Raw genomic sequence first — 17,357 nt, forward strand, 5'->3', positions numbered from 1 at the left:
GCCAGAGATCCTTGTGTGAACAGTGGATGTCTTAACTTACCCTTCACACAGATTCCTGCAGAGAACTTGGTTTTCATCTTGGTTAAATGGTGATCAGTGTAGTAGTAAGGAGAAAATAGATGCTACTTTATTTGATTATTTGTTGTTTGACTATACTGCTTATAATAGGTTTTTCCTCTTTTTTTTAACATCTCTGCTATAGTGCTAGAAAATTGATTTTAATTCCTTCTCGTTGTCTTTTATGCTTCTGCATTTTATGTTGTCCTTCACTTTCTTATTTCTGTAGCTTGGGTAACATGAATAAACTTAGTGCTAATAATGGAAAAGGTCTTGACAAAATGTGTATTAAAGCACAAAGTGGAATTTAAAGGAAATTTGGAGGGGAAGAGGGACACAACTGAAAGGAAATACCTGTGAAGAGGTAGTGCTAGGAAGATGAACATGTCCTCTGAGACTCTGCAGACCAGAGCAGACAACAGTTTGTAAACTTTGGTGCTTCCTTGCCTGGGCTGTAATGACATGAGACAAAGACTGTTCAGGCAAGATCCTGACTCATGTCAGGTTAGTCTGGTGCATGGCGTAGCTCTATACTCTGATTTCAGCAACGAAATGTCTTAAAATAGTGTCTGAAAATCATCTGGAGGACTTGTTGAATTCTGTAGGAACTCAGGATAGTGAGAGATGGTGGCATGCCTGACAGTTAACTGAGACCTGAAAGCTGCTTTTGCTGTTTAAGATTGCATAGTCCCAATAGAATACTTAGCTGTGGAATTCTATGATATTTGAGATATTTTTGTCAAGTAGACTTCAGTCTTCAGTATTAGCCTCAGATCTTTTCTGTACTTTTAAGTAGCTCTTAGAAAATAATTAAATAGAGATGTTTAGTGACAAGAGAACAGAGGCAACTTCTACTTCAGCTGTAATGTGTCTACGTGGAGGGAGCTAGTCTTGTGTGACTGTCTATTGGAACTTCATTTAAATAAAAAGTAAATAGCTCCCCTCAGATATTCAGGTGTGGACCTGAAGGTTAGAGATTTTTGTGGAAGTAACTTTCATCTTACAACTTTTAGCCTAAATTCTTCTCTGTGTTCTTGATGACTGGTGTTTTATCTCACTTAACCTGTTAACCACATGCTTCAGGTTTTTTTCGTTCTGATTTCAGGTCAAAGCACTGAAAGAGCTCTGCCAAATGCACTCGTTGGAATGTAGGTGTTAGGTTGGGAGGGAAGAGAGATGCACGTTAGTTGTTCAAGTCTCAAGACAGATTTCGATAGCTTTTGATGCAGTCACATAGAAGGTCTTCTTGAGAGCTGTGTGTCATGCCATAGCATCTATTTCAAACTTATTTCAGCTTTTCAAAGGCATAGATGGGAAGTCTGGTATTATTAATGGGCAGGCAAGCAACCACTGCAGTTTTTTGTGAGACCATTAATATCTTAAGTGGATGCATAAGCTGAAACACTTTCTTAATGTAAAGAATTTACACAAGGCAAGAACAGCCTTCAGTGGCAGAATGGCCGAGTATCATTCAGATGTTTTGACTCATAACATCTTGGCAACATACTGATGAAAAATGAGACCTATAACATAATATAACTTGTGTCGTGGTTTTGGGTGTTTTTCCTCCCTGCTTGTACCATATTGCACCTGGCCTGAAAACCAGAAGTGGAGTAGGAAACTTAATAGTCTCTTGTCTGCTCACCACAGTAATACATATGAAGTCTAGGATAATACAATGTTTTCTCATGTCTTAACAGTATCAGATTTATGCTCTTTTAGAGCCATTCTGCGGGCCTGAAAGTGCCACAGTAGTATCATAGTAAACTGTGATGGCATTAGTAGATCATAAATGTTTCCTCAGTGGTTTGCAGCTCAGTGAATAAGGAAACAGACTATTTCCTGCATTGCAAGTCAGGTATATAGGATCCTGTGTAACAAGGTCCTCCTCATCTTCTGATTCTGCCTTGACACATAGCTATACTTAGACAGGAAATAAATACAGTGTCTACTGTGATGCTTAATCTGATGGCCCATAATGTGGGAAAGTAGCACCACTGCTAGCAGTTTGATTTTAAAGAAGATAATGCTGTGATTACCTATAACGGAAATCAGGTGAATTATACAGGTTTCATACATGGGGATCCATATGGCATTGCTAATTTTATTTACATCCTTCAGTATATAGATGGTGTTTTCCTTCAGTAATCTTTTCTGTTGTCTCTGGTTATATGTTACAGTTCGTTGGCTCTGTGGGTCTTCATTCAGTGTCAAAGATAAACTACAGTGAAATGTTTCTATTTAGGTTTAATGTACGTTAGCTGAGCAGATCCTATCAGTTTAGCTCTGTCAGCTACTGCTGTGAAGTTAGTGTATTGATTAGAGAGTATTGGTATTGAATTACAGGCTTAACATGGACTAAATGCTGTTGTGATCCTTCTTAAAGAGTGCTTGACCTCTGTGCTCGCTCATAATGCGTGTACAAAAGCTGTAATGCTGGACAGCTTCTGGTTGGAACTAGGAACTCTTCCTCAAGTGGAGCCCATGAGAAAGCTGGTTGTTAAAGAGCTAATTAGCACTATGCAGTTAATACGATGCCTTTTCAAAGTGAAAGGGGGCATCTCATCTTCAGTGTCCTTGTCAGGTAGCTTGGGATTTTATGTACTTCTGTGGAGAAGTACTTTATCTCTGCCTCAGTTACTCACGTTGTTAATGATAGCAGAAAATACGTTAATACTGGAAGTCGATTAAAAACTTTAAGTCAGTCAGAGACTTCCTATTCCATTTATTTTAGCCCAGATTTTATCTGAGGAAGCTCAGCTTAATTCCAGATACCAACCAGCCGGCAATGCCTCGTGAGCACTTGGCTTCCCTCTGCATACCCCAGGTTCTCCACATAACAGAACTCTGGCTTAAAAATGATGTGATTTGTGCGTGTGCTTGTAACAGAACATCTGTATGTTTCATGAAGGAATTGTTGTATAACTGCATGGCAGGTTACCACCAAACATTGAGACTTACACATTTATATCTGAAAAGAAAACATGGGAATATGTTTTGGTCTTGCTTTTCCAGTGAGATACTGAGATATACCTTACCAGCATCTTTATACAGAGTTTAAAGCTTAGTTAATGAATGTGATGAGCAGGAAAGTAACTGTGACTGAATGCTGTCAACTTTGCATGCTGATTTATGCAAACATTTCATTGGAGCAAGCCCGCTACACTCTGAGAAGCAGATTGCCAAAAAAAAGAAGAAAAAAACCCAATCCCTTTATAGAGCTGATTCCACTTAGACTTGTGCTCATCTTGGTTTGCCACAAGCCAAACGGATCATTTATAAATATCTTGATTAAAATTAGTCCAGACTGTCAGACTCACAAATATTTTCCCTGTTGGTTAATGAAGGTTTCTGAGTTCACTGTGTAATGGAAGAAAGAGGTTTTCAGAAAATCAACTTTGAAGCTTTGGAACTTAAGCTCCTGACTTTCCAGTTGTCATCAAGGTTTCCACGGGATTTCCTTAAAGGTTGTGTTTGTCTGTAACTAGAGTTGCACAGGCAATTGCCGTATTTCTAAAGATGATTTTTATTGCTGTGTGAGATGGAATAGGGGTAAGGCGATTTCAGCACCATGGTAGCATTTCCATTACTCACAACCTGACTGTGCATAAACCGGCAAATTGTAACACTGCTTACAGTAGAAAAAGCATTTCTGTAATTGAATTGAAAATGTAGACCCCACTGGATGGATGATTACTGGCATGGTGAGGTGGTGGTTGCTTTTAAGCCTAGGTGAGGTTTTTTGTTCAGTGATTATATTCAATTAATAATACCATTTTCATTGCCCTGCTTTGCTTTAATGAAAAAGCTCATACTTTGTTGTGTGGCATTCAGTTAGATATAGAATGATTGATTGATTAATGGTTGCCAAATTTTCTCTGAAGCTTTCCTGAACCTTCAACACTTGAACAACAATAAATTTGAATATGAGTTTTCCACTTATTTTGATAACAAATAAATAGTAGAGAGTGTGAACTCCAAGTTTGGAAGCATCAGTTCTTGTTAATCGTTGGTGTATTGGACCCACTGTTGATTTTAGTCTTACCCTGCTGCTCCTCCTACTGAAAATCAAGGAAGAAGGTAAACCCATTAAAATGTCATTGCAATATGTACGTGGTTAGGTAAATAGTTGCTTGCTTTCACATGAGTTAGTACAGGCTGCAAATTTGCAGGAAGTTCTGAGGATACTCAAGGGCAAATAAAGGACCATCATATAGGTTGCTTCACTGCTCCTCCCCAGAAATTTATAGTTCTTTGTGAGTCGCAGTTGGTATTTCTTTAAGTGGGCACATCCGCCAATTTATTTGATTAAACAGCATAAACTTCTTTCAGTCCACAGCATGTTTGTATCTTTAAATTCCAGGGGAATTTGTTTTATCGAATCTGGGTAAATAGCATACCTTATATTGGCTTATTTCTGTGCTGTGGTATGTTTAATACATTTTGTTTAATGAACAACAGCAACAAAATATTCTCAGATTTCTTTTTGCTTCCTGGTAATTTCTTTGACAGCTGCAGAGTAGATCCGCTGTCAGCGTATCTTCCATCTTCTCTCATGACAGGCATAAACATGTATGACACATGGCCATACCTCGGTCGTTCCCATTTACTTCAATCCTACGTTTGTTTTAATTGTTTTGGATCCTTTTCAAATTAACAGCATTCCTGCAGGGCCTTTATGTTGGATTTCTTTCCCCCCTCTTGATCACAACAAAGTGTCCAGAGAGCAAGTCAAATTAACCTGTTAGTGTTCTGTGTAGCTATAGCTTCTATAATATTTTTTTTAGTAAGACTTTTTTGATTAGCTGCATCAAAGGTTTTTATCAGGTCAAGCAGCACTGTCTATGCCAGCCATTCTTTGTTCAAGGCTGTAGCAGCAGAGCTAGAGCATTGTGTTTCAACAAGGCCTCTCGAGGAGCATGAGCTGAGATAAAGCTGAAAGTGAAACCAAGGAAACCAAACTCTATTTAAAAACAAAAGTTGAAGTGATGATTTCTGTTTGCTTGTTTTAGTTGGGCAGAACAGTACTACTGCTTGATTCCAAATGCACAGTTAGGTGGATGTTACATGCATTTTCACAGGCAGAGGAACCGAAGTTCAAGTCAAATCAAGGAAACACCCATGGCTTTTCAAAACCGTCCCCATAATCTTTATAAATGTATCAGTCACTGTGCTGTTTTCTGCTGCAAATTCAAGGCACAATATTTTATATAGCTTTGAGAGCCTTCTCTTGTCACTTTTTAAAGCTGAAATGAAAGTTTCTTTGCTTGTTCTTCTAGCCAGCATCGTGGATTTGACTGGTTTTTCCATGTTTTTTCTCCTGCTTTCCATATTCTTTTCAAATGCCAAATACTAAATTGTAAGCAAGCAATAATATATATTATGTCGATGTTTGACATGGTTTGTTTAAAATCATCGCTCAGAGCAACATGTGACACAGTTGAACTAATCTCATCGGTCTTGCAGCGTAGAACAAAATAATTATGTTCAGGATTGCAAATGTGAACCCTTTTTCTTCTAGAATAGGTCAAGTGCTCTACCCTTGTGCCATGCTTTGGTCCCCCAGTGATGTCAAAGTGTCAGGAGTCATTAAGAGAAAACCAGTATTTGCTTATTCATTGAGACACAGGTGGCAAATCTGTACTTTACTTGGCGGTGTTATTGGTTCTCCTTTAGCAGGAGGATAATTATTTCTCCTGTTCCTCCTTATTACCTTGGTTAAAGAAAATCAGCTTTAGTTTAGCATCATAAGGTTGCGTTTTTTGTTTGCTTTGCTAAAATAATTAGTAACTATTTTAGTAAACAGTAGATAATTAGTAGTGGAACATGCTCACCAGTAAGCAAGGAAACTTCTTATTTCCTCCTTATGCTTAGATTCTCCTAAAACCATGTTTTGGGGGAAAATGATGATGTATCTGATATTTTTGTAAAAGATTATAGGTGGAAGTTTTTCTAATGTAAGCACTTAGGTGATTCCTGGTTTGGGCCCCATGAGAAAAGTGCCCAGAAAAAAGGCTGCGCTGTAAATCCAGCAGAATAAAATGAAATAGCTGTTTCTGTGGCAGGGGTTTGCTTTAATGAGGTTTTTTGTAAATCCAGTTCAGCTCCCTTTCTCTTTCTCAAAATAGTCACATGAATACATGTATTCAGGCTCAATTTCAAGACCAGTTTTAGGAAATTACATTTGAAGTTTTGTGCACAAGAGAAGACACTATTTAACCACGTGTTTTCTTTATAACAAAGGTATCTGTAAATCTTCCTGTGATGTTTAGAGTGATGATAAATAAATAATGATCTCTGTGTTTTCATATATCATACCAATAGATGCTGCAGATGTGATTCTCATATGGCCACATGAACTCATTGCAAATATGCAAACAAATGAAATTGTTCTATTTATTGCCTATTTTATGAGTTTGGCTTTGGTTTTGTTTCCTTTTTTTCAATGTGATTACTGAAAATCAGGGTGACCATTCATTTCACATGTTTCATCTGTACCATGTCCTGGAGCACAGGCATATTTTTCTTGCAAGTTTTAGTGGAATTTAGTCTGTTAAGTATAACTTTTCATCTTGCTGATCCAACTGGGAAGTCTGTAGGTTTGTTATGTACTGAGGCTTCATTTCTCTGAAGTACTACTGCATGCTGTTGATTGCCACTGAAAATAAGTTGTGTGTTTTTTCTTAGGGAGCAGTTCGTACTCATTCATTTGTGTAACAGTCTGTTGTCTTTCCTGTGTTTCAGTTTTCCAGTTTGACACAGAATTCTATATCAGTGGACTCGCACCTCTCTGTGACCAGCTCGTTGTCCTCTCATACGTAAAGGAGATTTCCGACAAAACGGTACTTGTTTTTATGGTAGAGTTTCTGCACAGCACTAAGCTGTGAGTTGGGCCTGAAACCAGTCACACAGATCTGATTATCTGTGAAAGGAATTGTTATGTGCTGATAGTGAACAGTGCTCAAAACTTCTCTGACCTATGAAATAGTCAGTGCAGGTCATGTTGAAGGCTAATGTACTTACCTTTCAGAAGACCTGTCTGGGTTCCTCTGTTTCTTGCAGAAGGCAGAGAAGATTTCCTCTAGATAGTCCTTGTTAGATTCCCACCCCACCTTCTCTCTCCTTTTCTCTCTTTCTTTCTGCTATTTCTGCGCCAAAGGAGATGTAGAATCTCTTTCTACATATACCATAGGAGGGGCTTTCTGACACTTGCATCTTAGAAGTGAGAGTCATGAAGCTGGACCTGGCAGGGGTAACTGTTGGACTTGACAATCTTTAAGGTCTTTTCCAACCTAATTGATCAACTTTGATCAACTATGATCAACTCAAGCAGTAACAGTCACTGTGGCTGGGAGGGATGCATGACTGCGGGCAAGTGGCATCATGGTCTCTCTTGCTTCCAAGACCTTTAGTTGTGTTCACCCCAATATGTGTGTAGATAGATAGAAATTAGAATTCATGTCAGCCATTCTGACTGCACGCGGGTGAGCACCGTGTCTGTCTCCAACATTTATTTCATATTGCCAAATAAAAGGCGAGGCAGTGGAGGAAATCCTTGAAGTTGCAATGTGAGAATGGCAGATGCTCTTGATCATCTCTTTGATAGTATGTCTGCGTTGGGCAACCATCACCATAGTAACCTTAAGCAACTGGGTGCACAAGTTGCTAGGCAATGAAATGCTGTAGCTTCAAACAAATGCTTGAGCCTGTGGAAATCAATAGGGTTTGCTTCTAGCTCTGCTGCAGGATGTCATAGTATTATTTCTTTATTTATATTAAGGAGAAAAATAATGTCACAGCAGTGTTTCCCGAGAGAGCCAGTATAGTGGCCCTTGAGTGTGAGGAGAGTCTGTGAAAGAAAAGGAGGCAAACAAATGGGTGAGGGTTGGGGGGAGGAAAAAGTGCATTGAAATGCAAGAAGCAGGGAAATTGGGAAGCTGCTGTTAATGAAGTAGCAGCATGGGAAGGAAACTAGTGTAAATAAGGTAGTGGCTGATAAAGGTTCAAGTCACTCTGGCTGCTTCAAGAAAGAAAGATGAAAAGAGAATTTCAGGTGATACAACGGTAATAAAACATAGGAGAAAGATTCTTTTTTTTTCCATGTATTTGTTGTTAACTAGCAGAATTCTGGACTCCTCAGTCCTCTGCAAGGAAACAGGCACTCTCCTCCCTGACACCGTGTCTGTGCTCTGGTGTGGTGGGAACCCCGCTGTTAGTGTCTTGGCTCTGTGGAGCCTGAGCTTGCAGCAGAAGTGCTGCTTGCTACAAATGCTGTTGGGTTGTGAGGAATGCTGTTCTGCCTATGCTTGATTTCACAGCTTTCAAATGGCAGCTTCCTGCTTGTTACAGATTGGAAGAGAATTGAACTCCTGGCTTGCTTTGATATTTTTCTTTATTTTTTTTTTCTTCCTTCCCCTCCTTTCCCCCCACTTGCACTAGAACAGTTGAATTGAGAAAAGACCTAAGTGGTGCTGCTGATGAGTGGGTAGGCTAGAGCCATGTAAATCCGCTTTGTATGTCTCCTTGCTCTTCCATTCTGTATTCTCTTATAATTCACATTCAGAAGTATGAAATAAGGGATTGTTTTGTACCTTGACTTAATTAAAACTCCATCTCATTGAAGACAACAGTTTTCCTTGGATTGAAGATGAAAGTGCATGATATCATCTTACCATAACCCTCCTGAAAATTCGTCAGTGTAGCAGGGAGCTTTGGATTATTCTCAGATTATTTTTTCCCTACTGCTTCTGGACCCTTAAAAGTGCAAAGTTAAACATGAGCTGAAAGAGCCCAAGTTCCTCTCGGTACCAGAATATCATTGATTTTTAGAGCTCTGTCCTTCAGGGCCTGAACCCAGCTGAGATTTTGTCTGAAATTGTACTGTTGCTTGTTGAAGGCAATGGTTGATGATCATCTGTGATAGCCCTGAAAACTTCCATGACCAAGAGCAGAAAAATAGTGAGCAACCTCAGGCGAAAGGTTAGACCTGTGTCATGTCTAAGCCTCCTTCTCCTTGCCTCTGTTCAAGGGAGGCAAGCGAACATTAGGAATAACTCTGTGTTTCAGACATGATTACAGCTACTCTGAGCACAACTTCGCAGCTTGTATGGTTCACAGCTGAGTACCCAGTGCAATGTAATGGACCTTGGGGAATGTTTTGAGCTGCTGAATTTCAGCCTTGTTTGTAGGTGACCATCAGTTGGCATTGCTAAGGTAAATCATGGAGATGCAACTAAGATGTTGGCATTTTTCTAGGAAGTGGAGTGTTGTGCAAGGCCTAGACTGGATATCGTACAACCCCTACCAGAGTCCTGTGAAGAGATCTCTTCTGATGCCCTAACAGTACGAGGATTTCAGGAAAATGAATGTAGAGATTATCATTTAGGTAGGTGCTCTTAATAATGTTTTGTTTTATTTTCATAACTTGGTTAAAAAAGACCTGATTTGGGAGAACTGAGCCTCCTTTTTCATTTTTATGTCATCTCCTTGAATAACTGCCTCAAACTGCTTTTAACACAGAAGTGTCAAGTGGAAATCCAATAGAAACAGTTACATGAAAGAAAACAAACGTATGTGTTTAAAATCATGATTTGTAAAACTGTCTATTGTGTCAAACATACTGGGGAAGGCAGAAATAAAGATCTCATGTAATGTCCAGTATTGTGGGAAGCAACATCTTTAATAGAGATGTATTGAACATGTGATCCATATGAATTCTTGTGTCTCTTTGAACACAAAGGGCTTCAGGAATAGTGAAATGAGTGGTACAGCATCTGGAAAAGCTGCTTTAGAGATAAAGAGGGAATAAATGTCATTTCAAATGTAAGATGCACCTGGATCAGCTTAAAAGGGGCACACTGATATTTAGCTTCCCTGTACTGACAAAGCTGTTGGCATATAGTAGACCCCAGAATGGTAAAATGTATTGAGAAGAAAGGATGTTTTCAATAGGAGATTGGCAAGTTCAGCCTCAAAGGTAGGTTTAATAACCTAACAGGCAGAGAGACTAAGCCAGAGTCTTTTAAATAAGATGGGATGGTTTTCTGATACATGTGTTGTAGTTTAGAAAGATGCATGGCAAAGCTGATGCAGGATTCCTTGGTGAAGATTATATAGCCTGTGTTATTTCTGGCTTTTAAAAACCATGAATCTGATGTTTAAACATCTTCTCTGGTGGCATACTTCGAATCATAGGCTTGGCAGGCCTCTTTGTGTACATCAGTGCCCTTAAGCCGCAAGAAACAGTATATCTCCTGACCTGCGAACATGTCAGCTACTATCAATAGAATTGGAATTTCTTTATACCTATCCCTAAGCAGAACACTGATGTCCACAGTTGTACTTTTATGCTTAATGAATATTCTAGCTAATCTGAGAAGTCTAAATATTTGATGGCTTTAAAACAAGCATCATTTTGTGAATTGCCAGTTCAGTAGTGTATTTGTATGTATATAGAGATACAGATAAAGGATAGGGGGTGGTTTTGTTTTCTGTACCTACAAATTGCTGATGGTGTTTCTTCATGGCTTCTGTGGAAATAGTAACTATTCTGAACAGTCATCTTCTGTGTTTGATTTTACCTTGAAGTGCATTTTTACTTCCAGTTTTCTCAAAAATAAAGGCTTATGGTATAAGCAAATGCATTATACATATAACCTTAACTTATAGCATTGCAAATGCATTGCTGTAATGATGTGCTGTGTCCCCAGGGGTTATGGCATCTATCATTTATGCTTTTGATGGCCTTGACCTTGATGGGGAGGATGAGTTTATTGCAGGCTATGTAGTGTAATAGTCCTCTAAAAGTATAATAATGTGTTCTAAACCATCGTAAAGTTTACACATAGTGGATGAATCAGAATTTGCAATAAGCTGTAGTGATTTTTTTTTTTCCTAAGATATTTTGCCATTTAAACCAGTTTTAATTTATTGGGGAATACAGCTTCCCAACAGGCATGTTTTGCAGGAGCAGCTTTGCTCTCTTCCTTGCATCTCCTCTTTTAAAATTCCCCTCAAGGGTGTACTAAAAAGCAGGGGTTTACTTAAGGAAAATACTACTACTAATAATAATAAAAATAAAACTATGTATGCATTTGCAGAGCATTCGGAAGGGGAATCACTCTTTTATATCATCAGCCCAAGAGATGTGGTTGTGGCTAAAGAGCGGGACCAAGATGACCACATTGACTGGCTTCTTGAAAAGAAGAAATACGAAGTAATCTTTACAGCATTCTTTCCTTCAGGCTTTAATGGTTTGGAAATTGGAGTGGGATGAAGAACTTTGCTAGGTTATTTGGATTGGATAGTTTGTTCCTACAGTCGTTGACTAAATGCTTGTAAAAGGTGGGAATTGACTCTCCATCTCTCTGGAGAGTTAGTCTTCCAACTGAAACAGCTCATCTGAATTGCACCCAAGTGAGGTAGCTGAATTACATGCTGCGGATACTGCTCTTGGCATCAGATGTGAAACGTATTAGCTGTCACTGAAAATTATTAAAGCTGGGTTTTGGCTTTAAAGCAGCAGAGCAGTTAACTAATGAACTATGTGGGTTAGAGAAGGGAAATGGACTTGGTGGACAATATTAGGTTTTTGCCATTCTATATTGCTTCTACTATAGAACAAAAAGGTTGTGTTAGGATACTGTGCTCTGCTCCATGTTACTTACCTTCAGTATTGAAGCTCTTACAAGTAAAATAATATGGGCTCAAACTGTAGGTATTGGTGCTGAAAGTAGTGTTAGAAGAAAGCAGAGTCAATATTAAAAACCAAGGGTGTACAACTCCCTTGGAAAAAGCAGCTCAGTATTTGGCTGCTTAAATATTGCTTTGTTTAAGCATGTATATCTAAACATCTAAACCAATAATAAATTCTTACAGATGATACCAGCATGCACCCAGTGTTCTGGCCTCTGATTTCCTGCAGTGAATGACTTAGAGCGCTTGTTATGGTGCATAAAGTAACTTGCAAATTCTTATTTCCATGGTATTTGTTGGGCACCCAGTATAAGAAAAAGAAAATACACATGGAAAAGGCATTCAGCACGTGTTCCTTTTGTTAATGCAAACATGATATTCTTCATGCGTATTTGTTTAAATCCATGTGGATGCTTTTGCATCTCAATAGCAAACTCAGATGATGAGTGCAGTTTTGCAGTTTATGTAAATCACAGCATTTGGTCCCTGAAGACTCCAGTAATTTCCAGCTGACAGCTGTGCGTGTGCCTTTATGAAAGCCAGTCAAGGTAGTAGATAGCTTGTGTGTTACCATGTATGTTAAAAGCTTTCATTCTGTTTGTCAAAGTGCCAGCTTTGTTTCTGTACATTTGAAAGAAGCAGAAGAATGGCACACTTAAACATAAATCATTCTGACTGGAGGAGACTTTGGGGCTGGAGAAGTGAAAGGTAGCCTTCTCCCACCCCCTTTGTGATGATTTTCACAGGTTTTGGTAGCGAAGGGTTCTCATTTGAAAATGATCCAATGCGATTGCATTGTCTGTTTCATTGTAATCTTGCGATTTGATCCTAATATAGTAATGTGGAGTGAACCCAGATGGAAACAAAAGTAGTTTTCTCTTTGGTTGACTGCTTTTGTTGGAGAATGGATTCAAAGCTGTTCATCCAACCATGGCATTAAAAATTCTAGTGCTTCAAACACGCTGCTCTGAAATATAGTTGATTTATGCAGTTCTAGAGCTTTCTGTATTGAAAGTTGGTGTATTTGGCTTGTATCTGTTTTCTGCTTTCTGAACATAGGAAGCTTTGATGGCAGCTGAGATCAGTCAGAAAACTATAAAAAAGCACAAGATTTTGGTAAGTCTCAAAACTTCTATTCAAAACAAAATACCTGATTTCTTTTAGAATGCTGTGAGATGCTACAAACACATTCCCTGTTCTGTATCACTTGAGACAATAGCTGTTAGGCATACTTCAACTAGCATTCGATTTCTTGGTTTCAGCTGCACAACAGGAACGTTAATATGTGAAACACGAAAGGATCTGGCTTTTAGGAAGGTGCCGTTGACATTAAAAATAAGAGAATTCCACTCTTGATTGCTGATAGGGTTTTTGTTTGCTTTTACTTTTGTATTAGGTTTGCTGTTGTTTCAAGTAATGCAGTATTTCAGTATTAGAGATTGGGTAGGGGTGACATATTTCTCTTTAACTTCTACCTTGTGCATGTGGCAGGGTTTTGGCAGGAGTTTAAAAGGTGCAATCCAAAGACCTTTTAAATGTTATTGAAATTCAGTTGCAGTTTCACATACAGCTCTCTCATGTTGCTTTGCAATTCTTACTACTTTACATAGTTAAGCTCCTTTTCCCTTGTATAGTTATTTCCTATGCTTTATAGTCCCTTCTCAGAGCAACAAAGGGTATTGATGTTTAAGGCAAGAGGGGGGGATAACTTAATAGTCACAAGGGCATTGCTCGTTTTAGCTCTTTTTTAGGTCTTTGTTTAAATTGACCTCGATGTGAACATGTTGGAATTTCATTAATACTGCTGCTTCTTTGAATGGAAGTTTTTATTTAAGTACAGAGTGTTAAATGCGTTTAGATTTTAGCCAGATTACTGCTAAAATATGCACACTGTATCAGTATGTCTTAGAAACTCTCTTCTTTTTGTGTAGTCCAGAAGTTGAATCAAAACCTAATGGCATGGCATCACCAATCACAGAGTTTGTATGATTTAGCTGTTCTGTGGCCCTTGTGAAAGATGTGAAAGGAGGTCCTGGCAATTCATTAGTTAAAATCAAAAAAGCTTTTCTCCTGGTTTGCAGAGATTAGTTCTGCTAGGATGAAATTCAGTGTGGGTATATACAAGCAGAGTTGTTGAGTGTTTGGTCTCTAATGCAAAACCCATGGAATGTGTTGAGGAAAGAGATGTTGACATTGAGCCTTAAGTGAAGGATTAGTGGTACAGGGATTTAAACCAACTCATGCTCTCGCTGCCCAGCAGCAGTTAGACCAGTGACACCACACTGACAGTCTGATGGTCCTGGGGATATTTTAGGTTGCAGTGATCATCACTGTTCCTTTACACCACTTGAGCAGCATGCAAGGGTCCTCAGCAACCACAGATCTCCAGCTCCTTTCCGTATACTGTCTTCTCTGCTCACTGGGGAGCTGGCCCACAGGAGAAGGAGGCTGCCAGAGATCTTCACTCTTGCGAATGGTGAAGCTGAAAATACGAAGGTGGTTCCTAAAGTGAAATGAAATCCTAAAATTTGGTGTATATGCATGATTTTTTTTATTATTTTTTAAAAACTGTGTGATAAACTTCTGAGAAGGGGAATTTAGTATGCAATAATATGTAATAATCTTGCTCAGTTCTTGGTAATTCCTTTACTTTATGGAGCAGCACTAGGATTTACGTTCTCAACCAGTATTTTTCCCACCTGCTAACTTGGTGTTGACAAAGTGTCTCATACAGTGGGTGGTGGTTTTCTTTTTGATATAACTAATGTGAGCACTGAGCCATCAGCTGTGTGTTTGGAACAGTCATTAATATGTAGAGGTGACACGGTCTTCCCAGCATCAGTGAGATGATGAGAGTGACTTAAACGAGTATCTTAAATTGCACCCATGAGCAGTCTATGCAGGTATTTTGTGTTGACTGTTCTCTGGGCCCTACATCTAAAGGAGAACTTGGGGTATCCATTTAGGGCCTGCAGCAGTGCACACAGTTGGAATGGTAGTTATTGTAGCGGTTAAGTAGTAGACTTCCAAGCTTTTACAACTAACTCTCTATTCTTATACCTTTTAGGACATTGGCTTAGCCTATATAAATCACCTCATGGAGAAAGGAGAGTATGACCTGGCTGCTCGGTAACTTATTATTATTAATGAATTTCTTTGCTGGCTGAAGCGTGTCTGTGTGAAGCAAATTGTTCATTCTGAAGTATTTAGTGATGTTGATTTTCTGTGCGTTCCAGACTTTCAGTACATACAGATGTATTTCTGTGCCCTATATTTGCTTGCCTTCAGTGACCCAAAAGTTACTCTAAAGTTTGACTAGTATTGGGATACACATATTTTTGGAAGTCACCCTTGGTCTTTCCAAGTCATGCTAGATTTTCAAAATTGAGGTTTTCTTTGGATTAATTCAGTTTACTAGTGTGTCATTGGCCTGTAAGACCATCAGAAAACAATGTGTGGTTATGTGGATGTAATGTAAAGAAAAATGTCAAATATGGGTATCTAAAATAGGGATCAGAAATTACTTAAGATTTGTGTTTTCATGTATGTAGGCATATCTTTTTAAGTGCAGCAACACCTTCCACTGGAGCAGGTTGCTCCAAGACCCATCCAACCTGGCCTTGGACACTGCCAGGGATGGGGCAGCCCCAGCTTCTCTGGGCACCCTGTGCCAGTGCCTCACTGCCCTCATGTAGAAGGATTTCTTCCTAATGTTTAATATAAATCAGTAATCAATAGGGATGAATGCATAGTAAGTTGTTTAGTCTTCTTGGACGCAGCAAAAATTAAGATCTGAAAGGAGGAGTACCTAGCATACTCTGCTTGAAGCAAGGGTTGTCAAACTAAGTCACCTTTGAAAGTATCTTGATAGGGAGAAGAAAGAGGAAAGAGGATCCCTCGCAATCGTGCTTCACATTTGTATTATTCTACGTACTTACTTTTGTTCTCTCCCCTTTTCATCTTCCTTCCAGAAAGTGCCAAAAAATTCTTGGCAAAAACACAGAACTCTGGGAATTTGAAGTTTACAAGTTTAAAGAAATAGGTCAGCTTAAGGTAAGTTAATTTCTGTCTCTGGACTCAAGTCATTGGCATGCTGTACTTCCCCTGTGTTTTGACTAAGTGTGTAAAGGATGTCATTTCATGGCCCCATTGTGGTAGCCATGGTTTCACTGCTGCCTTTGAAGTTCCTGACCCAGATCTCTAGTTGTTCAGTTGTCTTTCAGATTGATGTTGATATGTTAACATGCATCAAAACAAGAGTTGGAGGCGTAGCACATCCAGGTACTCAGCTACCTATTTTTAACTTGTTGACAGCCCCTAAGTGAAAGACCCATCCTCAAGGCCTTTAATTGCAAAGATGCTGACAGTTAAATGCATCTTTTCCATTTGCTCTTCACTGTCTTCTAGCGTTTTAAAAAATCCTACCCTGACTCTTAAGGAAAATAAGAGGGTGGGTGCCAGCCTTTCCAGAAAATCCAAGCTCCTTGTAACAAAGCCACAGCTTTAAGTGTTAAAGAATAGTTAAACTGCAAAGCAGCAGGGAAAACCTATGCTGTGTGCTAGAAATGGTGGCAGGAAAGAGCAACCTGTTCTGTCCTGTGTTTTCCCTGGTCACGAGCCAGGTACCAGAACAGTACACATTTAATGTGAGTTTCTCAGTTAATAAATTGCCCAGGACATAAGGCTATAGCATTGTCACTGCCAAACCAGTAGAAAACATTATGCACACTCCCTTTGGTAACACATGTACATTTATTTCTGAATTTTATGTCTTCCTATTCAAACTCAATGAGCCAAAAAGGACATATTATTAAGATCTCACAGCATGCATCCCTTGCTGGTTTTGAGCTGTTTAATTCCGTTCAAAGAGCTAAAGTGTTTCAGCATTAGGTGTTTCAGGATATCTAGCTTTTATTTTAGAGCCACTCCAGTGCAAGAACTGCCTTGCCTTTTGTGTGAGTTCTTAGTGATTTGGTGCACTCTTTGCCACCTTGGAAGATGAAATCTCATATTTCTGTCTCTCTATTTCAATCCAATAAAGGACTCGAGTGCAGGTACAGGTGAAATTTTTATACACTGCTTCCTAGTCCTTTTGGGTTTACTTTGTTCGTTGGATGCAGCTGTCTGGAATGGATATTTTCTTGTCTCCACTTATATCATCCAGCAGACCGGAAAATATAAAAATATTTGCAGGTTTACTGCAAAAACATCTCTGTTAAATTACTACCTTTCTAAACAGTTGGTTGTTTTCAGCCCCTTGAAAGTGGACTTAGAAAAGCATAAGATGAATCCATTATAATATTCAGCTTCAAGCTACAGTTCTAGAAGATGCTTTCCTTATTTTACTATTTCAATCACATAATAACTTTTCCTAAGTTCCTTAAGATACCTGAATATCATAAAGGACGAACTAGGTTAAGCCAGATCAAAATGAAGAGGTTCTTGTAATGCTTGGGGTCACTTGGGTGCTATTTGCAGTTTTTACCTGTTTACTTAACCACTGGGGTATTAAACACCATAGTCTAACGGAGCTGTCATGGTTTTAAGCCCTGATGTGCGGACATCATTTGGGATTTGGAGACACAGTGTATTTTGAAAGGGAATTT

At 38.9% G+C, this 17,357-nt stretch overlaps 1 protein-coding gene across 2 annotated transcripts in view; it reads left to right on the top strand.

Moving 5' to 3' along the window:
• VPS41 (VPS41 subunit of HOPS complex) overlaps positions 1–17,357 on the top strand; it is a 98,263-nt gene that overhangs the window by 55,098 nt on the left and 25,808 nt on the right. For both annotated transcript variants that reach the window (XM_065665739.1, XM_065665740.1), the window contains exons 11-16: positions 6,802–6,899; positions 9,313–9,442; positions 11,157–11,272; positions 12,811–12,867; positions 14,819–14,880; positions 15,723–15,804. In XM_065665739.1, the coding sequence (XP_065521811.1) occupies positions 6,802–6,899; positions 9,313–9,442; positions 11,157–11,272; positions 12,811–12,867; positions 14,819–14,880; positions 15,723–15,804 (545 nt within the window). The remainder of the gene's footprint in view (positions 1–6,801; positions 6,900–9,312; positions 9,443–11,156; positions 11,273–12,810; positions 12,868–14,818; positions 14,881–15,722; positions 15,805–17,357) is intronic.

This window comes from Lathamus discolor, chromosome 2, assembly GCF_037157495.1.
Source record: "Lathamus discolor isolate bLatDis1 chromosome 2, bLatDis1.hap1, whole genome shotgun sequence".
Lineage (NCBI taxonomy): Eukaryota > Metazoa > Chordata > Aves > Psittaciformes > Psittacidae > Lathamus > Lathamus discolor.